Below are 24,286 nucleotides of genomic sequence, written 5' to 3' on the forward strand. Positions count from 1 at the left end.
TGTACGTCTGGCAGAAGCTCTCGCCCTAAAAGAAAGTATAATTTGGATTGGGTCACTGAGTTTTCAAAATGTCACTTTTGAAACTGACTCGATGATAGTGGTTAACCAAATCAGTTCACAGAAGCGAGATCTAATGGAATTTGGACTTGTTATCGAAGATATACGATCTCTTATTAACAGCCACCCAAACTATTCGGTGGTGTTTGTCTCAAGATTAGCGAACGAAGCGGCTCATGCTATGAGCCGAAACGCTTATTTCTATGCTAATTTTTTTACTCATTTTTTTATTCATGTACTTATTGAAAGTATCCTGATTAGGGATGCTTCTATTCGTTATTAATAAAGCATTATTCCTAAAAAAAATAGTTTTAACGAAAATGTTTTTAATATTTTGGATTTTTGGTTATAAATTTTTCACCGTTCCAACCGGCGCCGTTTGACAATGAGGTAACATCCCCTTCTCTCTATCTACTGCCGATGTTTCTCACTTACCTCTATAGTTGCTTGCGGAAGTTCGAACTGTTGCCACGGCATTCAGTCATCTCGTCATCATCGACGTGACTACCGTTGTTAGTCCGAGATCCGATCACCACTCTCATCGTCGCTTCTTTAAACGGAAAATCGAAATTCGAAAGCAAACTGAGTTCACTGAGGTCGCCAGTCTTGGCTTGATCCGACCAATCCGTGTTCTAGCAGCGAGCGTGAAAACCATCAGAGGCTTTCTAAGGTCGCCGCACACCATTGTCACATCTCTTCGGTAGTCGTCAATGTAATTTCTGATATCTTTTGGCTTTGCTGTTTGCAGGATAATGTCGTCATTGTTATTAGAGCATTTTTAAATTTGGGAAGAACTGAAGTAATAGCAACAAATGTTGAAAAGTAAATTTTCGATATTCGGGGGTGGAGGATCTGCAAAGATTAATTATTCCTCAGTGAAAACTGATTTTTCGCCCACAATAAAACTTCAAACAGATAAAGATGTATATAGACCTGGTGATTCCATTTTTGTTACTATTGAGGTATCCTTCCCCAGCAATGGTGCATCGGAAAGTATGCTATGTTCACTATTAATTGAAAAACTTGGCTTTGAAATTAAAGGCGTGGAAAAGTTGGATCCTCAGTGGTTTGCCACTCAAAAGCCATTGTCTGGATCCAGACAGCGAAGAGGTTTGTAAGCATCTCTATAAGTTCAAATTCAGTGTTTGTTTGTATCCTGAAATCATTATGATTTTTGTTTATTTCCTGACTACTTACATTTTGTATCTTGCCTTTGTAGATTTGGTAATTTGTGTATCTGTGAATTGCCACAAATTATAAATGATAGAATTTTGAGAACAAAAAATAGCCTGAAAGGAATGTTTTGGTTGTTTATCACGCATGGTTTGCTTTCTTGATATATGAAACCTTATAGTACTTTTCCATTTAGTTGTTGGCATTTTTAGTAATGTGTTAAACTAAAGAAGTATAGAGCTGGAGGATTGAAAAAGGCAGGAAACCATGTTGAGGTCAGTTTTTCCCTTGTTTAGAGATGAAGTGGAGTTAGAGGATTAATGATAGATTTATATTATATCCTTCTGTTTTATGAGGAATTGAAAGTTCATTCAATTTCCGGCTTACCTTGTTGAGAATTGATTATTGCATCATGTTGCTACTTTCTCACATTCATTTTTTTCAGTTCTTTTTATTTCACACCTACAAAGCTATAAGAGCAGTACAATGATCTTCAGTTTCATCCTTCTGTCTGTCTCTCTTTTATTCGATTTTCCATCTTTTCAACTAAATTTTACCAGCAATTGCTGTGCTTCAAATAATGTATATCATCATCTGGATTATCAATTAATTGTAGTTTAGAGTGTTAGATTAGCATTCTGAAATCCAAGCAAACATGCTTAAGAATCAAACAATCTCAGTTCTATGTAATTATGCTACTGTTTTGGAATTTGTATGTAATTTGCAACATTAAAGTAATTAAAGATACAGTTTTTGTGAAATTCGTTTATTATAATAAATAGGATTTGGAAAAATATTGTCTTTGTGATAATGAAAAGTGGAGCTGCCCCATATTAAAATATGAGTTGCAGACAGTAGCTGTTGAATTTAGGTTGGTATTTAACGTGTTATCTGAAAGATGTTATATGGACAACAGTTATTGAAGAAAGAAGGTAGAAATTGTAGTCTTCTGAAAGAATTGTATTCTGCAACATCTTCTGATATATATGTATATATAAGTTTTTCTTATAAATCTATTGATAATTTTCCTTTATGTCCAATTTTAGGTGAATATATTTTCATGGACTGCTCAACAACATCATTAATTTCAAATCAGATTTTGTCCTCGGGTGCAAAAAAAACATGTAAGCTGAGGTTTTCGTTGTATTTATTTCTCATCATCACCTAATGTGGATGACTTTTTAGGCTTTGTTTTCCTTATCTTTTCCTAGCTCTTTTACTTAATCTAATATAATCTCAACCTTGTAAAATCTCGTGCAGATAAAAAATTATTATTTTTTTTTGCCTTTTTAATACTATACTCAATAGTTAGTGCACTTTTGAAACTAAGTTTTTTTGATTCAAATCCCCTAATGTACCTCAGAATATGATTCGATATCATCATGCCTGGAAAGGTAAGTAACAGGGTGCTCCTTATCCTTACTTGAATTTCATTTTTATACTCAAATTCGCTAATTTTGCCTTCTGTTCCTTACTGGTGAATAATTCTCCAACAAACTGCTTCATGCATTAAATTATTTCTTGAGAATCGCTGTATAGTTAATAATCCTCAAATGATGTACTTATGATTCTGCTCATATTTGAATTGATGTTCAATTTGTATAGTTAGTATTTGATCACTTTTCCAAGTTAAATGCCATTTAGCTAATAGATGGTGGAATTGATGTACTAAATACTTGATACAACCTACAGATGTCGTGCGAACTTTACTGCCTAGCATTATTCCACCATCTTATCGAGGTTCGGCCATTCGCTATCTTTACTATGTAAAGGGTACTCTATTTGGTCGATGGCTGCTATTGGAAAATGGTATGTCCGATAGAGAGTCATCAAAGGACCCCATTGAATTGGTGAGTTTATTATTAATATTTTTTTTTCTGAAAGAAAACGAGTTTACTTAATTATAAATGATTTGAAGGTTGATTTTTTAAATTTTTATTTTGAGTGTTGTATGTTATTGTGAAGGTTGTTCATTGCATCTTATTCTCTTATTAAGCCATTGAAATGATTAGTTCTTCATCACACTTTCTTGATAAATGTTATTTCTTGCATTTTATATATACATTGGATTTTAATCTCTTTGTTACTGTAACTGAACTTCAAATCATGATCTTCATTCTTGTGCCTGTATTTGTTTGCAATCTTTGCTAATTGATTTTTACCATGAACTTGATACAATGCCAAATTTGTTCCTCTCAAAGTCTAAATATTATACTGTTTACAAGTGCTACGATAATGTTTTGATGACAAATGATCTTTATTCTAGTATTCTATGGGTACTTGTCTCATGCATATTTTTATTTTGTTTTGTTTTTATATATATAATATTTTCAATATGTGTTATACAAGTTCCACTTCTTGTTTTTGGCTTCATATATCTTATTGTGTATGATTATCTCCCTAGTACCTATTCTCTCCTATTTATGTGTTTGAATAAGAAAAATCTAGAAGGGGGTTCATTGGGCTCATTCCAAGATAATTATAATTACTCATGCATTGGTATGCAGAGTTTGCTAGATACATTATCTCTTTTTTATTATTCTCGATGTAATTGCTTTTCTATATTGGTTGTATGTTTTCATGTGGTTTTTAAATTCTTGTAGGAAGCACGTGTATCGTTGCAGTTATGGGTTACTCAGAAGAGCAATGGCCTGCTAATGGAAGGACAAAATGATGGTGAGTGGGTTCCTTGTTATATTTGATTTGAGCCTCAGAGGAAGGAAGAGTTAATATCGAAAACATAGCTATTAAAGGCATGCCTCAGGCTCAAAAGGCTCAAGGCTTTAGGCAATGTCACCTGAGAAGCCAAAAGGGGGGTCTGTTCAAGAGGCGAGCGCTTGAGTGCGCCTAGGCGCAAATTTAGAAGCTACACAGTGTTTTAGGGTAAATTACATACGTGGTGTACAACCTTTACCTATTTTCACACTTTGGTGTACAACAAAAAATTTGTCACATTAAACTGTACAACCTTCAAGTGACCTCCTACTAAAGTGTACAACCGGTTTTTGTGACCGGTCAATGCAAGTCAAAGTTGTCACATCAGCATTTTTCACTGTAGCATTAAAAAAAGTGGGACCCACTCTTTATGAAATTACTAAAATAGCCTTGTCCTTATAGAATTACTAAATTAACCTCATCTTCTTCCTTCAACTCTTCTCTCTCTCTACAAGGGAGAAGAGTTGAAGGAAGAAGATGAGGTTATTTTAGTAATTCTATAAGGATAAGACTAGAGGGCGAGCCTTGGCGCAACGGTAAAAACGTTGTTGCCGTGTGACCAGAGGTCACGGGTTCGAGTCTTAGGAGCGGCCTCTTGCCAATTAAATTGGCAAGGGAAGGCTTGCCCCCAATACACCCTTGTGGTGGGACCCCTCCCCGGACCCTCGCTCAGCGGGGACGCGTAATGCGACCGGGCCGCCCTTTTTTTTTTTATAAGGATAAGACTATTTTAGTAATTTCATAAAGAGTGGCTCCCACTTTTTTTAATGCTACAATGAAAAATGCTGATGTGACAACTTTGACTTGCATTGACCGGTCACAAAAACCGGCTGTACACTTTAGTGGGAGGTCACTTGAAGGTTGTACAATTTAGTGCGACAAATTTTTGGTTGTACACCAAAGTGTGAAAATAGGTAAAGGTTATACACCCCAGTGTTTTAGGGTTCCAAGTTAAAAATAGGATGTTTTAATCTTAGCCTTTTCCTATCTATATGATCTATGGCTGAAATCAATTTAGAATAAAAAGAAATACATGAAAAGGAAAGAAGATTTGGACGATAGAAATATTGGAAAGAACAAACAAAAATCTGCTCCATTTTGAAGAGTTTAAAAATATCACAAATGTAGACTTTAGTCTTGATGAAAAGTAGTTATTAGAGTATTAGTTAATTAATTTAGGGTTTGGTTGAACTTTAGTCTTTATATTTAGAATTTTTATTATGAATTATAATTGTGGAAGAGTTAGTAGTTAATTTGGAATTTATTTCATGGGTTTTATGATTAAGATTATAGAATAATTGGATATGATTTAGTATTTGACTATTTGTTGCGTTTTATAAATGTGAATTCTTGTTATATATGATTTTGTATATTATTTTTTATTAGTGCGCCTTGTGTTGCTTAGGCACGTGGTTGAGCCTTGCATCTAGGCTCCATGACCCCCTTGCGTCTGAGTGCGCCTTTAATAACTATGTTTGGGAAGTTGTATACACTGACTTGAATTTAGCTTGGAAGAAGCTGCTTGTGCATTAATTTGGAAGAATAAGTTATTCTTTTGGCATATAACTTGAAAATTTGAATAGCCAGAAACTTGAGGAGTTAACCTCAGTGGAGATTTAGACTCCTTTCGCTTGCATAAAAAAACTTCTAGAGAACTTTGGTTTCAATAGGATTCCATCTTGCAGATGGATTAATAAGTACTCTGCTAGTAAGCATGATTTTCCAATGGTCGGAGAAATATTTAAGTTGAAATTCATGATGGAACATGCTAGTTTTATACAGTTGTTATTGGGATTAAAACCTTGTCCTTTCATTCATTGCTTGATGAGATGTGAATGCTGTTATATCCACTTTGTCAATGAGTAAAACTTAGATGGGCGCTCATAGATTGTGCAGACTATGATGTCTCATCTTTTTCCCCTTGATTTTTGTTTTTCTTTTCATTGCTTTTTTAGTTCTTTGATTTCATGAATTTTGGCAGGAACCATGTTCCTAAGTTGCAACCTTCAAATTCTTGTCTCAACTCTATTTATGGATAGATCAGGGATTGTCATATTACTATAAAGTTTCAGCTTTAATCCATTTGGGTTGAGTGAAATCTTTGTTATGCACTCTAGCTTTTTCTTTAGCAGAAATGTTGCATGCCAATTTTTTTTTGTGAAATATAGATCTAACAAGTTTTCATGTTCTGGAGATTAACATCAGCTTATTGATTTCTTCACTATTAGCAGGGATTGTTCCTCCTACAACCCTCCAACTGGATGCATACTGGAAATCAGTGGATGGAGATTCTGAATGGGTATGCAGTTTGTCATGTAGTCTATTCTGAATGAATATGTAGTTATGTACATTAAATGTGTATATAAGTGTTAAGAGTATGTATTTGGTTGCCGTTGTACTGCTATGTTGCACGGAAACTCTTCTTCATTAGCGTTTCCGTGTCAGTTTCCATTTCTTTTCCGTTAACGTCGTTTCCTAGCTAATTTTCTTAGAAATAACGTTCCCGGTATCCGTTTCCGTTTGCGTGCAACATAGTTGTATTGCAATTTCATTTGATGTGATGCATATTTTAAATTACATACTCTGAATTTTTTTTTTTTTTTTTGACAGGCTAGAGCAAATGATATAGATGATGGGATTGAGGAAGGTTATGACAGTTCCAAAGATGAAATATCTTCTGTTTCTTCCTACAATCCCTCTAAAGATAAAATACACAAGGCCTTTGGAAGTTCTTTGTCCCTGCAATCATTTGCAGCAAGGTCATTGACGAAGGATCCTTCATATATTGAAGGACGTAGTAGCTTATCATCAACTCTTGCTCTTCCTCAAGTATCTGTGGCTGAGGTTTTATATGATTCTGGTGCAGGTAAAAGTGTGTACTAAATCAGTGTTTATGTCCCTATGTGATAATTTTTTATATTCTTTCTAGATTAGAAAAGATAACATATTAAGAAGTAAGGAATAAGTGACGCTGAATGGTCGAAAAAGACTCCTTAACTGGAATTAAAAAGAAACAAAGATGTTAGTGGACAATACCCTTCCAGAATTCGTGAATATTGATAGAATACAAACTCCAGTTTCCAAGATTTTCATGACATTGTTGAGGACAGCACGTTTCTGTGCTGCAAATAGAAATAGTGATCTTTCATCTTTCAAATTCCAGAATTGCATTCTAGCTAAACAGGCTAGTCCATTGTGGAAATTATCCATTTCTAAGATCTTTCCCGTTCTCCTAAAGTCTGCTGGTTGGGTTAATAAGGAGTCTTCTCTGAACCTTTTTCATTAAATATCTAATATTCCTGTTTTGTTGCTCCATGGGATGACTGATGGACCAAGAGATCAAAGGATGGCCATTACTCTCACTACTTTAAAGACTAGTTGATTATTTGTCCTGTCTGCCTATGACAATTTGTTTTGTCTGATGCTTCTATCGCATAATCATGACAGAATGCAGGTCTCCTGACCTTAGAAGAAGCTGTAGGATTACTTATGGAATTATGGTTTTATGCTCAAGAGTAGTATTTTGCACAAATAGAAACCTGAATTTTTTCTGTTTAGCTCCTGTAGTTTTCTCAGCTCTTAGAAAATTGAAATTATTTTCCATTTTTTAAATCTTTGGTGTTAAACTCATTGGAATTCATTACTAGTTTTTTTTTTCCGTGCTCTTCTGCAAAGCTTTTATTTATTTCCACTCACTTCTCACACTTCTGTCTGGCATTAGCATAGGCACAAGGACATCACTGCTATTGATAAAAATGAGATAGACACCACCTTCAGATCCCACCGCTCTATCTCTCCACTCACAGTCACAACTATGGAGGTCATTACCATGGCTACATTTGCAGCCATACAAAAATAGGACTGCTAATCTTCCTATGTGATTGCTGTTGTTTCCCATAGTACTGGTGCTGCTGCCAATACCTTGACCCACCCATCATTAGCACTGCATTGCTACCATCTTTGTGATAGTTAAATGCTAAACTGTTTCCGGTAAATTACTTTGGGTATGGTTGGTCTAGCTGTTGGTAATAATTAATAGCTACTAGAGGTTATTGATAACTGATAGTTGATAAATATAGTGTTTGGTAAAATTTTGTTAGTTTTCTATATGTTAAATGGCAATTAAGGAAAATTTAATATATCATAGATAGGTTCGATCCTTACTTCATTCTGTTATACAAATTAAATAATAATAATAATAATAATAATAAATGTTTAGAAAATTACAAATAATTGAGTAGATATATCTATTATGAAGTGAATTTTAGGATTATGCAGACAGATTATAATTATGAGAATATTATTTTAATGTAAAGCTAATGGCTAATGAGTTTTGGTTTACTAGACAGGTTGACCTAGCTTTTTCGGAGTTAAATATAGCTGGCTCCCGATAGTGAAAAACGAAAATCCTCTTTGCTCTTCCAATGTTATTTTCAGAATATTTGTATTTCCATTAGAATGTAACCTTAGTTGATAATGTAAATTACTTGGGAGCAAGGCAAAAAAGAATGCATCTTTTTAGGATTAGTAGGGACTAATTCCCCCCAGTGAATGGGTTTTCTTGTTTCATAACGCACACAAATGTGTATGTGTGTGTATATATGTTGTGTGCATGTGCGTGGTGTGGAAAACCAAAATCTTTCTGTGGGTAAACAAGGCATTCAACTTCCAAAGCAAACCAGCCAGTGGAATTGGAAAGAACTGGTGCTTCTGAATATTGCTCTCTGGCATCTGAAATAAATGAGAGTACTCGAATATATCATGCATAAATAGAAGATCACGAAACCTCTCTACAACTGAGGTGCTTGGAAATGAATGTACGAATTATACTTTCTGTAATTTGTTCAAAATAGCAATTCCGATTGTATTTCACTTTTGGTGAAGTTCTAGTATCATCTTGCCTGTGCTTTCTGCATCATCTGTCAATGCGAATACAGAACTATTTCTGATATCTGTTTGAGTGGAAGAAACAGCTTTCTGAAGCATAGATCCTCTTTTTAAGCAGATATGTCATCACCCCAAAGATTATCATCTATTGTCTCTTCAAACCAACAGGAGAACATCTTGAAAAACTCAGCTAGGGGTGATACCGTAGGGGAATCCTCTGAACCAGGCACAGGACCCAGTGAACCAGCAGCATGTAAATTACCTTACTTTTATTTTATTTGTTCTACAGATGTTGAAAAGTTCTATATATTTATAGATCCACTTATAGTTGATTGGGGTACTTTGCTGGTAAATTTATTTTTTGCAAACATTTTCTGCAGCAGAAAGCTTTATTCGAGGAAGGTCTTACAATATCAGGATGGATGACCAAGTGCTGCTGAGGTTTTCCCCAAAAAATTCTGATTCCACTTATTACTTCAGTGACATGGTAATGGCTGTCTTAGTTTATTTTATTATTATTATTTTCAAAATTTTGTATTTATTTTAATTTCGTTTCCCCACTCCATTGTACTTATTTCACCGACAGATTGGTGGAACTCTTACGTTTTTCCATGAAGGATCTAGGAGAGTCCTTGAGGTAAGCAACAGATGAAACAAGAAAAACCCAATTATAGGCTTCTAAACTTTTAATATTTCTTTTTCTTATTGAGCCTTTAGCTTTTGTTCTATTCTATTGAGTCTTCATACTTTTATTTTCAGTCACATGGGGGACTTGGTAATGCAAATGATAAAAAGCTATTAAAAGGACAGATAACCTTTCAGAAAGTATTTTAAAAAATAAATAATTCCAACTATGAAATGTTTATAGAGTGGAAGAAATTGAAAGAAAGGGAAAAAAATAATGGGGGTCTAGGGTTTAAATTGCCTTGAAACCTCTGCAGGGATTTTTTTTAGAGAGTAATTGAACCGAATCTGTTCTATTTTCTGCAACAAATGAAAATGACTAAATTTCAGAAATGAGCAACAAAAAAATGATGAAATATTATGGGCCCAACCGACCAAATGGCAGGACATGACAAATTTGATAAATCAGAAGGAAGATAACCTTTCAGAAAGTATTTAAAAAAATAAATAAATCCTACTATGAAATGTTTATAGAGTGGAAGAAATTGAAAGAAAGGGAAAAAAAAGTATTGGGGGTCTAGGGTTTAAATTGCCTTGAAACCTCTGCAGGGATCTTTTTTTTTTTTGCGAGTAATTGAACAGAATCTGTTCTATTTTATGCAACAAATGAAAATGACTAAATTTCAGAAATGAGCAACAAAAAAAATGATGAAATATTATGTGCCCAACCGACCAAATTGCAGGACATGACAAATTTGATAAATCAGAAGGCACATAATAGGTGGTACAAATAATGCATTCAAGCAACTGATAGACATTACGACAACTAAATTGGGATTGACTATGTGGTATCTTTCATATTCATTCCTATTCCTTGAAAGATTTTCTTCATGGTCTAATATTCATGGGCCATTTTCAATAATTCCCATTCAAGTTAGTATTGGTCTTCCACAACTCTTCTTAGTTATATATCTAGTTCTATTTCTCACGTTTACACACATGCATAGGAATATTTGTCGGCCAGTTTGTTGAACATGTTTAAACCACCTCAAACTTCTTTTTGTTGTTTTACCTTCCATGGGTGGCACACCTAACTTCTCTCGAATATACTCACACCTAATTTTGTTTGCCCACTCATCCATTGCAAGTGTTGATCTCTATCCTTATTTTATCGATATTTTGTCTTCTTACTGCTTAAATGTCACTTCCATGAAAGTGCCAGCCAAATTGTTCTAAATAAATTTCCTTCCAGTTTCATAGACATATTTGTATCACATAATAGCAACTTTGCACCTTTCTATTTCAACCATCCTACTATAGTTCTATGACTGACATCCTCTTCTTTTCTCCTGTACTATGAATAATTATCCCAAGTAACGAAACTGGTTACATGAAGGAATAGGTATTTCCCAAGAGATAGGTGAACATCTACATTAGCTTTACTACTTCAAAACTTGCGATGATGCATATTCTTCTACTCAACTTGAATCCTTTCTCATATAGGTTGTTGCCATAGTTTCAAATCCTTATTTTGTCATTAGTCTCTTCTAAAAGAATTATGTCATTTGCGAATAGCATGCACCAATGTAACTCTTGTATATGCTTCGTCAGCTCATCTATTACTGAAGTAAAAAAGAAGAAGAAGAAGAGAACTTGAAGCTGATTCTTGATCTCAACAGTTAGGAATTCCCTTCATTCCCCATTGGGAGCTCTCCCGATCGTGCTTACTTCATTATACATGTCCTTAACCACAATATATCCTACAATCGTGTTCACTCCATTATACATGTCCTTAATTGCAATGATATATTTGACAGAAATCTTCTTTTATAACACTAATCACAAAACTTCTCTTAGTACTCTTTCATATGTCAATGAAAATCATATGTAGGTCCTTTATTAACTCTGTATTTTTCCATCAATTTCCACAAAAAGAATATTATAACTTTCATAACCTTTCAAGCATCAAGTCAAACCGATTTTCTATTGCCTTAGCACAACTTCTTCAGCTTTGTTCAGTGATCCTCTCCCGCAATTTCATGGCATGAGGAAACATTATCCTAATTTGTTATTGGTTAAAGCTTTTGCAAAGGAATTGGTTGTTGTGTGGTGATGATCATGTCTGCATGAATTGGAACACCTTAAAATTCTATATTATCCAAAACTTATAAACTGCCCTAACAGGTGAAGGACAGTTGTAAAGTTTCAAAGGCTTCATTGTTATTATGGATATTTAACGTTCTGATGGCTTCATTCTGAAATATCACAAATATAGTAAAATGAGGTTTTCAAAGACAATGTTTTACATGTAACCAGGAAACACGTTTGAGACTTCAGAAGAATCAGCGAAAATAAAGAAACAAAGAAGAAAGAAGGAAAGTAAGAAAGAGAGAAAGAAAGAAAGAAAGAAAAAGAGTGACTGATTTGAATGTATGAGAATACGATTAAGGTCATGTTATATCACATTTAAAACTAGCTCTTAAAAGTTCCCCTCTGCATCTACAATAAAAACATGATTCCCAATAAAATAGAAAAGCAGCAAATCCTTGTATGAACAAGGCTCTGTCCTTTGTCACTGAAAAAAACTGAACTGAATGTTACTGAATTGAACTGAACTGAATGCTACTGAATACTGAACTGAATGCTACTGAACTTAACTGAATGCTACTGAATACTGAACTGAATGCTACTGAACTTAACTGAATGCTACTGAAACAATAATGATGATATTAGACTTTAAAATAATTTTAATGATAATATTAGACATTAATAAGCTTATAATAATAATAATGGTTCTAATAATAATAATAATAACAATAATAAATAAATAAATATATTATTAAAGATAAAAGGGATAAGGTACCAAAATAGGCCTATGGTTTTTAGGGAAGTATCAATTTAGGCTCCACGTACAAAATAACACCAATATAGGCTTAACGTCTAAAAAAGGGTAGCAATTTAGGCCTCGATAAAGGAACGAGACACGACGTTGATATTACTCCGTTAAGTTTGGAGGGAGAAATCAAAACTTAATGGAGTAATAGGAATGACGTGTCCAATCCGTTCTCGAGGCCTAAATTGATACCTTTTTTAAACGTTAAGCCTATATTGGTGCTATTTTGTACGTGGAGCCTAAATTGATACTTCCCCAAAAACCATAGGCCTATTTTGGTACCTTATCCCAAGATAAAACTAAATTGAATATCAAATAAAAGTTCGGTTTGATAAAAGCCTATGAAATTAAATAAAAATGAGTCTAATTTTAACTAAAAATACAAATTACATACAAACACAAATTTACATACAATTTAAAGCCTATGAAATTAAATACAAATTTCCTTATGAATACAAATTTCTATTCAAATACAAATTTCCATTCAATCACGTCTAGCGGAGAATGAAGTGGGAGCCGGGAATGAAGTGTGAGCGGAGAATGAAGATGACGATGATGAAGAAGTTCACGAAGATGATTAAAAGCATTAAAATGTAGTTGGGACATTTATTAAATTATATATAAATAATTATAATAAATAATGATAATAATAATATATATATATATTATAAACAATAATAATAAATTATATATAAATAATGATAAATTACTGAATGCTGAATTGAACTGAACTGATATGATAACTTAAGTAATAAAGAACAAGACCTAGGTCTTGTTGCTCATGATAATCAATTCTGCTAGCTAGTTATCCAAACTTGCCTTGACTGTGTTAGAAGAATGCAAAAGTAGTTTCAGTAACAAATTGATTGAATTTGAATATGTAATACCTGAGTAGCTAGGGTTATTATTTTTTATTATATAATTTCATATGTTGATATTGTGTTGAGAAATCTTATATGATATTTACTGTTACCAGTGAAAGTATATATGATAAAAATGGCATTTTAAGCTCGGAGTTGAGCTTAATCTTAATTTTGTTATAATATGAAGGTTGTGGAAGTTTAGTTTTACTTTCTTATGATGGAGTCCGATTGAGTGTAACTCAAGTAAAATGATTTTTGGATTGAATTGAGTTTTAGTATCAACAAACAAAGCTTAATCGAGTCAAGTTGAGCTTCAACTCTATTTACAATAACAAAGTTTATGACCCTTTTCCTACAATAGTGATTTGTGGATGTATGTGTATAAAACTTTGAATGGGAAAGAAGAATGTTTTTCACCTAGTGAAGAGTTATACTAACAGTTGATTTTGCATGCTGTGGTCTCTCAATGGATCTGATTGGAAAATATTGTTATGAAAGTTGACTTGAAATATAATCTTGTAGGTCTCTATAACGTTGGAAACTTCAGAGACCATAAATCGTCAATTTATTCATCCTTCTCGCAGGAATTCCCCAACAATTACAAAGGTATGACACATGAGCATTTGCAGTTTTTGAGGAAATATATGATGTCCAATGCGTTTTGTTTTTCTTCCACATTTTAGATGCCAATTTCTTGTGTTGTGAAATCAAGGTTACTGTCAGTAAGTATAACGCACTCAATTTCTATTGCTTGATATTGCAGTCTGTTTCATAGGCAGTCTAATGCTGAGGTTCCACCTAGATCTACTTTATGTTTGGCTACTTAACCAAACATACTCTCGCAATATCTGAAGAATGAAGATTTAGAGCTAATTTCTTATTTGGTTCTGTCCTGTTCTTAATTGGTTTTAATTAATTCATGTGATGAGAGAGTTATCATTGCATTTTGCTATAAATAAAAGTACTTGCAGAATATCTCAAGACTGAAGTAGCAGGTACCTTTGTATGTTACTTGTTAGCATATACTGTATTAGTCCTGAATCTTGCAGCTAGGTATAGTTCTTAATCTGAGTATTTTCCATTATTTTTGAGTGTCATATAAATGTAAATTTTCTGGACCTCCTAATGCATTTTATAAAAGTAAAAGACCTGTATCCCTTTAAAGTATGTCACTTTATCTTTAGAGTTATGTTAGTCTATTTGTTTTCATTGGTCTCTCCAAGCTTTTCTTTGGACTATCAATAGAAGAAAGTCATGCCAAACGTTCTGTGCTTTTTGTTTGAATCAATTATTGTTTGGAAATCATAACACAGAAGCATTCTGACATATGAACTTGATGTAGCAAAGCCAAACAAATCATTAATATGACACTAATCTTTGATTAGGCTAATAGTGTCATGAACTTCAAGCATGTAGAATGTGAACCTAGAATACATGTTTGCTTCATGAAATGCTTCCCACATTATTTTAATTTCTAAGTGAAACAATTATGATCTTATTTTATGTTGTATATCTTATGATCCTTGTAGGTGCAGAGCGATCATCATGAGGTTGTTGCCGATTTAGTGCAGACTAGCTTTCTCTTTTCAGTTCCTATGGATGGGCCCATGTCATTTTCCACTCCACATGTCTCTGTGAAATGGGCTCTACGATTTGAATTTTTCACGACCCCAAAGGATGTTGACTGGGAAAGGTATTTCATATTTTATTACTGTAATTGTTGCAAAGGTTCTTTTGATATTTAAACACAAGTTTTGCACTTATTGTCAAAGGGTGCTGCTGTGCTTGTGAGTCTACGGGAATACTATTCTGTTTTCTCATCAATTTTGAGTAAAAGAAGTCTCTAGGATTTGAGTACATTTTTGACAATTAGTTAAAACCATAATACACTCGAGTCAGAAGGAATATTTAGATATGTATCTAACTGATGAAGTCACTTGAAAATGCCACTTCAGTGACTTGCTAGATTCTTGCTGGACAACCACCTTTGGATTGCAGGATGCTGATCCTTCTGTTTTTCTTATCGTAGTAGTATTCCAAGTCTCTTTCCTTCATTTAGAGTATTCGTCCTTTCTCCTTCCCTTGGCTTTTCTTTTTTTCCCCAATCATTTATCAGTCAGTGAATAGAACTATGAGCAATGAGTGATGAAGTAGTCAGAAAAAAATACCAACCAAGTCCTGAGAGGAACTTATGTACTATGGTGTCTCTGTTATATGTTATGTTGGTTTGAGTTTCAATGCCAAAGGTTGAATACCTGCAGACTTTTGTATCCAATGTTTTATCATTCAAGTGGACCTGTTAACCTATTTTTTCCTCTCTGTCCGTCGTTTGCTTTTAGGCAAGTAGACAACTGATTTGGCACTTTTCCAATTAGCTTTTTACTAGGTTCCTGTCCTCCACCTATTTAATTAGTTCTTAGATTGTTGTATTTATATGTTTTCCTTTTCTGCTTTGCCTTTTGTAGTCCTTGTTGGTTATAAAAGAAACTTGCACCTCCACTTAAATAGCTGGTATAGTGTACATTCCTACTCAAATTGGTCTCTTTATTTTCCAGTAACATTGGAAAATTTGTTTATTATGTGCCGTTTGGTAAAATTGAAACTTAAGTTTTAACAAAATATTTTGATTGCTAAAAGTTTGAGTTAAAAATTTCAATGATTGCATGATTTACAGTAGTTGAATACTTGTCCAATGTCTAATAAAATTTTCGTTTTCAGATATGATCATCCCCTTCTGGTAGATGGTCGAGACAAAAGTGAGTGGGTTCTTCCTATAACAGTGCATGCAACTCCACCTGTTGCTCAAGCTGCCCATACCCGAGATGAGAAGCATTTCTCGATGGAACCATTGTGGGTTCGAACTTGAAGGTACAATTAATAACAGTTTATCTCTTTCGTAGTTTGATTTTCAATCAATTGATATGCCTATTTACATTACATGGTTTAACATGAGTTCTCTTTCAAAGCTGGTGTTGTTTCTAAGATCACTGATCTCTGGACTGTATGAGCTTCTTTCAAATTTGGTTGTAAAAATCCCACGTTTTGAATATCTGAGCAGAAGAAGATAGTTACTAGTTTCAATTTGTTAACTGGAGAAATCCATTACTAAAATCTATGTTAAAACTACTAGTTCATATCTTCAAATTCATTACTCTGTAGCATTCTCCAGTTAGTACCTTGTTATCAGCCATATTCATATCTAACATCTATTAAAATTTCTCTAAGTTGATGTTGTTTAATTCAGATATTTTATATGGGATCAAATCAAGAAAACAAGACCAAGGATAAATTGGGGGATTTGTGGCTTACGGTGAGGTGCGGAACTTGGACTCCTTCCCATGCAATTATACTGTTGTTGCTTTTGTATTAAGCTATCAGATAACAGACCTAAATCGGAACATCCCCTATACATATACGAAGTCATTAATGGTTGTAATGTGTGAATAACGACATAAATTTTGGTGGCTAATATCACAATCTTCTTGACTAGAATTGATTTTCTCGACATTTGTAGATTTAGGGAATTTCTGGATTTTCAAGGCTTGAGCTGTACTGCAGCAGAAAATGTAACCAGTGACTTGATAATGTTGTTTGTATTGGAAGCTGTTGGTGTCTTGGTGCCTTAGCAAATGTTTGAATTTGAAGGCATCTTTTTGTTGGAGTCTTGCCCTATTTTGAGATTCCCTTTGTTATGAAATCAGCTTTTTGAACATATATATACTTAGGACCCAGCTTGTGAAAATTATTTGTCAGCTTTTTCAAAAGCCAATTAAGGTGCAAGTTTGTAAATTTATTAGTCGTTAAGCAAACATTAATATGGAAAAATGAATACAGTAGAAGCAGGCGCCCAAAGAAAATTGTCACGGACATAGCCTCCCGATGTGCGACACTAGTAAATTCACCCCAATTACTAGTTCAGCCTTAACCTCGATTGCTTAGCGTGAATGCTAGACAACGTTATGCAGCGGAAAATAAGGATTTTGCACGTGTCTAACTGAAACAACACTCTTTTATTAGAAAAAGAATGCTTTACAAAGGTTAGTTTACAAAGAACTCTCTCAAAGGTACTCAACTTGTTAAGTGTTTTGCAAATGAGGCCTAGACTCCTATTTATAGGCTTCCTAGGAAGGTTCTAGAAACATTTACACATAAAAATCCTAGAAAAATCTAGAATAAGAACAAATAAGAAAGGTTAAGAAGAGTTTGAGACATTTCTAAGTTGTCCCTAGAAGTTTCCCGGACCATTTCGGTTTATTCCCGCACATTTCGAGCTATTCTGACATGTTCTGGCCGGGTCTTCTGGAATTTTTTGGGCTCGTATTTCAACAACCTGAGGTTCAGTTGGCAGGACTCCTCGCAGCTACCAACAATCCTTCGCAGCTCCTGTCAGCCTCTGGGCCTGCTGCCTGCCTGTCTCGCACGAACAGAGGTTAAATTTGCCTGCTGGCTTGCACGCGGGCCCGTTGGTTTCAGCACGGGCCCGTAACTTTCCGTCATGGCAATTTTTCTTGCCTTTAATATTTTTCCCACACTCCCCAAAGATCATAGCTCCATAATGATCTCAAGGAACCATATATAAAATATGGTTGCATTTGGAATCCTCTAGATACCTTTGTAGGAAATGAGTGTCCAATGGAATGTAGTAGTGTCCACTGTCCCTGGGCCTCCAGTTGGTATAAGCCACACCATAGGGGGGACCTTCTCTTCTCTTAGTTAAATTGGCCCCCGGCACAAGTAACACTTGAGCGGCCTTTCCACTTAGTTCTCATTTTTGCCTTTGAATGTTTTGGCATCTTGTGGTTTTGGGACGTTGGTCTTGTTATGATCGTAGGTGTCTGCTCCACTTTTTCCATTGGCTCCACTATCTTGGCTATTCTTGCCTTTGTTGTAGCCGAAACTTTGCCTTTCCGACTTGTCAAACTCCACTAACGAGTCGGCTACAACAATTGCGGCAGAAAGTTCTTTCACATTTCTGCATTGAACTTCTAGCCTAGCCCATGGTTGTTATCCTTCTAGGAAGAGATAGAAGGCCTCCTCCGAATAATTCGGTAGTTCTAGGAGAATCTCGGAGAATTCCTTGATGTACTCCCGCAAACCACCGCGTTGCTTCAAATGCCTCAACTTGGCCATCTTCTCGAGCTTGCCCGCTTCTAGGTAGAATTGGTCTTTAAGCTCACGTTTAAAATCATCCCAAGTAGTGATTGAATACGTACCTCGTCGGATCTTTTACTTCTTCAATCGCCACCAAACCATGGTCGTATCTTGCAAGTAGAGGCACGATCTCGATCATCTTGGCATCGTTTGCTATGCCAAGTGCCCTAAAATACTTTTCCAAACTCCATAGGAAGTTGTCGATTTCCTTGGAATTTCTCAAACCACGATACGCCTTAGGTTTCGGCACTTCTAGTCGTTGCGGACTAAACGCGCCTGAAGTTGACGCATCGCCATGTGCAGTTTCCCTCTTGCACAAGGCTAGTTCCTCCTTTGTCGTGACTAACTCGACAAGAGTTCGCTCTAGTTCTTGCCTAAGAGAAGCAACTTCAGGTTCTAAGGTCTTATCCCGTTCCTCACAATCAACGGTGACCTTGTTGACTGTGGCTAGCACCTCTTGCTGGAACTCGTCCCCTTCGAGTGTCTTTAGGCGTTGATCAATTGCCTCGAACTTATCTAGGCCATCGGCTACGACAAACTCTACTTTTGCCAGCCTACTGTTGATATCGAAAAGGACGTCTCGCGACCTCAATCTTCCCCTCTTGCTCTTACTTTGCTCATCGTGCACGCTAGTCGCTTCTGTCTCACTCTCTTCGACATTGTGCTTCTGTCGGTAAATCAGAAATCCGTAGGTATATTCTGTCACACTTTCAACCTTTGTCTCTGATACCACTTGTCACGGACACAGCCTCCCGATTATCTATGGACCGTGCGACACTAGTAAATTCACCCCAATTACTAGTTCAGCCTTAACCTCAATTGCTTAGCGCGAATGCTAGGCAACATTATGCAATGGAAAATAAGGATCTTGCACAAGTCTAAGTGAAGCAACACTCTTTTATTAGAAAAATAATGTTTTACAAAGGTTAGTTTACAAAGAACTCTCTCAAAGGCACTCAACTTGCTAAGTGTTTTGCAAATGAGGCATAGACTCCTATTTATAAGCTCCCTAGGAAGGTTCTAGAAACATTTACACATAAAAATCCTAGAAAATCTAGAATAAGAACAAATAAGAAAGGTTAAGAAGAGTTGGGACATTTCTAAGTTGTCCCTAGAAGTTTCCCGGGCCATTCCGGCTTACTCCCGCACATTCCGAGCTATTTTGACACGTTTCGGCACATTTTGGCATGCCCCGGACAAATCTGGCACGTTCCGGACGAAACTGGCCCATTCTGGCACGCTCCGGGCTCGTCTGGAATTTTCTAGGTCCGTAGCTCAGCAACCTGAGGTTCAGTTGGTAGGACTTCCCGCACGAACAGAGGTTAAATCTACCTGCTGGCTCGCACGCGGGTCAGTTGGCTTCGGCACAGGCCCGTAACTTTCCGTCATGGCAATTTTTCTTGCCTTTAATATTTTTCCCGCACTCTCCAAAGATCATAGCTCCATAATGATCCCAAGGAACCATATATAAAATATGGATGCATTTAGAATCCTCTAGATACCTTTGTGGGAAGTGAGTGTCCAATAGAACATAATAGTGTCCACTGCCCCTGGACCTCTAGTTGGTATAAGCCACACCATGGGGGGCACCTTCTGTTGGCCAAATTGGCCCCCGGCAGGCCATGGGCCCGTTGCAGGGCCGATCCTGAGATTTTAGAGGCCCAGGGGCGAGTTACCAAGTGAGACCCTAATAAACGATCTAATAAAAATATTGCATATGAAAAAACATTTTATATTGCTTTAAGTACCAAATTTCTTATATAAAATGATGTCTGATCATTTCTAGATGCAAAATTCTCAAATTTAATAAATTATGAAATAGTTCTAATATATTTTATGCTTTTCAGGACACAAAGTATGATAATATAAAAATGAAAAACCAAATCTGAAAATCATCTCACTTAACGGGCTTTAGGGGCCAAGTTCTTGAAATTTGAAGATTTTGATGCGTTTCTCCCAAATTGCCTATGAAGACACAATAAATCAAAATTAGATAGAGTTTTTCAAAGACAAAAAAATGCTAATAGCAATTGGAAGTTTCACAATGGGGTGATTAGAGAACAAAATTGATTATATAGCTAATGAATTGAATATGAACAGAAGATGAAAGATAATATCATTCAATATTCTTTGAGATTGGAGTGTGAAGGGGAAGATAAATTAGAAATTTTATTATGATTGATGAGTGAGAGAGATAATTATGGAAAAACTTTGAGATAAATTAGGGAATTGATGTTTAATATTATTATTAGGAAATTTGGTAAGAATTTGATGTAAATTAGAAAATTTGGTAATTGATGCTCGTGTTTTTAATTAAGTATAATTTTTTTTTGAATTTAATCTAATTCCAACGTTTTTAATTTGGAAAGAATCTGATGACAATGTTTTTAATCAAAATATATATTTTTTTTTAATTTAATCAAGTATAGTTTAAAACTCTTAGTACTATACATTACTATAATTGGGCCCTCTCTCGTCCATGGGCCTTGGGCAGACGCCCCTCCTGCCCATGCTCAGGGACGGGCTTGGCCCGTTGCCCGGCTGCTTTGTACACGATTGCACATAGGTTTGGCCCGATGCCCTCGATGTCCACCGGCTTGTCCCACAACATCCCGATGAATAGTAAAATGACCGTTTTGCCCCTGGATCATTTCTCTTAGCCCTTTGGGTATTTGGCTTGGGCCTTTCCTCCGATGATTTTATGCGGTCCGTGACAAAATGCATAGGTGGAAAAGAAAGGGAAAGTGCGAAATGTATTTACACATAAAGAGCTCGTTTGGTAAATGCAAAACTACTTTTCTTAAAAGGTGGAAAACTTATTTTTAGGAACAACTATAAGTTATAGTTTTGTGGGAAAGTAGCTATCACAATTTATTGACAAAATTTAAGTTAATTTTTTTTGGACAAAAATAGTCATAACTTTCAATATAATTTAATATATATATTCTTTATTTTTTAATTCTTGACTTTTAGACATTTATTGTGTATTTAATAAACACATCATCAGTTGATACAGTGGTAATAAAATGGGTCTTGAATGCTTGGACATCGGTTTAGGCCTGAATTCAATATTTGGGAAGCTTTTCAAAGTCTATGAATACTTGCTTATTTGGATACTTAACGGTGAATAACCTTTTCGGATCTGTCTAAGTGGACACGTGGACAAATGGCCGTTCTGGATTCCAAAATTCTCATTTAGCATGGGATGGAAAGATAGGGTTTGAAGCCCAATCAGACGTTGCCACGTGTCAAGGTACACACATTGTTGCCTATAAATAGCTTGAGAATCAGAACTACAGGTATGTAATCACAAACATTCTCTCTTATCCAACTGCTTTTGAGTTAACTTTGTACTTCCTTAAGTACTTATCTGACTTTAGCATCAAAGACGGTTAGAGATTCCATTTCAGAAAGGAAGACATCATTTGGTGCGGTGAACATGGACGGTTTTCGTAGAAAATGGTTCATGTTCAGAGTTCAGTCGTTCATCCTGTAGTTCAACCTACAGTTCAATCTGCAGTTCAACCGGTGATTCAGCCTAACCAAAGAGCTGAAGATATACCGAGTACGTCACTTGCACTTAAGCAGGGATTTTCCGAAGAATCTCAGCTAAAGGTACTTAGAGGAAGATCAAAAGGAAGGCATAAAAGCCCTTCACATCGAAGACGCCATCATCCGCCTTCGCCCATCAAACATGTTCCAAAGCCAGAAGGATCAAGGTCCCCAAAGCGGCATAGAGGCATTCTTCATGATTCCACCGAATCTCTGATTCGTCGCTATGAAGCTCACCAGAAGAAATTGGAGGTTTCTAGATCTCATGATTATTGTGATCGAAGGCAGCCGACGCCGAAGGAAAATGAGTCTTCTCTCAAGGAAGAAGTTTATAACCTTATCAAAAGCGAGCTTCGGCATGTGATGAAAGATAAAGGACTGGAGTCTAGGATGCCAGAAACCACTGCTGTTGACACTCCTTTGAGTGAGGAGATAATGAGTCAACTAATGCCAATGAGATTCAAAGAGCTTGTGTACATGATTATTACACAAGGTGGATGACAAACCTCTTACGACTCGAGAATCAGCCTTCCATGGCAGCTCTTATCACCATGTTCTTATGCGGTTGCTTACCCGAGTTCTATGGACTAATTCGACTTCTAGGCCTCAACACTTTTGAACGAGTGTATCATTTGGGTGTTCATCTAGAAGGAATAACTCAAAGGGCGGGCCACAACCCAACCGCAGATAACAATGAAGTTGCTCCAGAACCTGCCGCTCTTGCTGCCTGATGTTCTTCAATCTTCATTTCTTGTTTTATGTCCTTGATTACGTATTTCCCTTTCATATTATGTGCTTTCCATTTTCATATAAATACATACTGTCTTGTCATTCCTCTTTTATTTATGAAAAGTCTTGTGTGTTATTCTTGTTTTTCCAAATATTCTTAGAGTCAGTCCAACGTCTTGAGTTAATCCATTCAAACGATTTGGTTCTTGACTAAAAGAACATAAATATAACATAACACACAAAAGCATAGCATAAACATATCATCACATATATTATGCATAAAGGTCTTAGGCAGCATCTGACAAGCATCGCCTGTCTTAGGATCGTCAAAAAGCACAGTTTGGTCTCGATAGGGCAAAGGTCGCCTTAATAGAAAACCGATAGCCGAGCTGGAGCCTCAGAATTTCTGTGAGGGCGTGTCAGCCAGTGATTCAGATGAAAGCTCAGAATCAAGTCAGGGTTACACAGAACCTGATAGGATGATGACCGTTGAGGATGTGAGACAGATGATGGAGGATATGCTCCAAGGGGACGCCTTAAAGAAGGAAGTATCTGAAGATGTCAAAGCCAATACTTCCACTTCTTCTAGTGCTGAGATTCTTGAGTCTGCAATACTTGAAACTTCGGGTCTCAAGTCCAAAGGGAAGAACCATTCCAAGTTTGATAAGAACGGAAATGAGATAGTAACCTCTAATGATGACGAGTCTGATTGTTAACGATTTAAGTCAAACGGTTAGAATCGATTAATTAAGGATATATATTTGAAAATAGTTATATATATAAATTAGTTTATAAAATTATATATATGTATATGTAAAAGTTAAAATAAAAGTTTTAATTTAAATAACATTACATATATATATGGAAGAGTTCTCAATGGTGAGTCTCCATCCATAAAAGCTAATATATTATAATTAAATGACATGTTATAGCAGGTTACCAAGTTACCTAAAGGCATGTTTTTCTCTCTGTAATAAATGATTTGAGCTTATAAATATTTGGGATAAGTACACAAAAAAATGCATGTGGTTTACATGTTTTACAAACTCGAACCTGTGGTTTTTTTTTTTTTTTACAAAAAGAGGTATGTGCTAAACGCCGTTAGCAAACAGAGGCAAAATTGACAAACGGTGCTAAAATTTAAAGAGAAAATAGTTAATTTGGTCATTATATTTATTTATTTTATAAATTAACCCCCCTAATTATCTAATTATCATAAATAAACCCCAAAATAAAAAAATAAAAATAAAAAATACCATCTTCTCCATCCCTTTTTTATTTTTTATTTTCATTCTTCTTTCTTTCTTCTTCTTCTTCTAAACTAAAAAATAAATTAACTTTGAAACCAATTGCCTTAACCACCAACCCAGCAATAAACACAAACAAATTCATATAGGGTGAGTCTCCAAATTCATCAGCCACACCGTCGGAGTCGCTAATCCTTCCATCATCTATAATTGATACCATCTGCTTATCATCCTCGCTCACTCTATTTGTATCTCCAACTGAGTCGAGTCTGTCTAGATTCTCCCAAGTTAAAACACTATCTTCCAAATTCTTCTCATTTTCTTTTAAATCGCGGTAAAATTTGTTGTATAGCTCTTCGTACCTCGTATTGAAATTGTAAGATTGAATAGTGTCT

General features: G+C 35.5%; 1 protein-coding gene across 2 annotated transcripts; it reads left to right on the plus strand.

The window, feature by feature from the left end:
- The first annotated feature begins 433 nt into the window (after positions 1-433).
- Positions 434-16,892, plus strand: LOC136232514 (uncharacterized). Of its 2 annotated transcripts, none has more exons than XM_066021717.1 (14): positions 434-727; positions 806-1,167; positions 2,277-2,354; positions 2,923-3,080; positions 3,834-3,906; positions 6,174-6,244; positions 6,556-6,811; positions 8,951-9,085; positions 9,213-9,319; positions 9,419-9,469; positions 13,735-13,818; positions 14,742-14,905; positions 15,931-16,080; positions 16,457-16,892. In XM_066021717.1, the coding sequence occupies exons 2-13, from the start codon at positions 870-872 to the stop codon at positions 16,076-16,078; spliced, it is 1,623 nt and encodes a 540-aa protein (XP_065877789.1). In that variant the 5' UTR covers positions 434-727; positions 806-869; the 3' UTR covers positions 16,079-16,080; positions 16,457-16,892. The 2 variants fall into 2 exon arrangements, with proteins under 2 accessions (XP_065877789.1, XP_065877790.1); XM_066021718.1 differs by having other exon boundaries at positions 6,177-6,244.
- The last annotated feature ends 7,394 nt before the right edge of the window (positions 16,893-24,286 follow it).

This window comes from Euphorbia lathyris, chromosome 6 (assembly GCF_963576675.1).
Source record: "Euphorbia lathyris chromosome 6, ddEupLath1.1, whole genome shotgun sequence".
Lineage (NCBI taxonomy): Eukaryota > Viridiplantae > Streptophyta > Magnoliopsida > Malpighiales > Euphorbiaceae > Euphorbia > Euphorbia lathyris.

Excerpts from the sequence above, each read along its gene's own strand:
- LOC136232514 (XM_066021717.1), top strand. The coding sequence starts at position 870 with ATGTTGAAAAGTAAATTTTCGATATTCGGGGGTGGAGGATCTGCAAAG. Across the intron at positions 6,245-6,555 it reads TGGATGGAGATTCTGAATGG|GCTAGAGCAAATGATATAGA; the intron begins GTATGCAGTTTG and ends TTTTTTTGACAG. Across the intron at positions 6,812-8,950 it reads TTTATATGATTCTGGTGCAG|ATATGTCATCACCCCAAAGA; the intron begins GTAAAAGTGTGT and ends CTTTTTAAGCAG.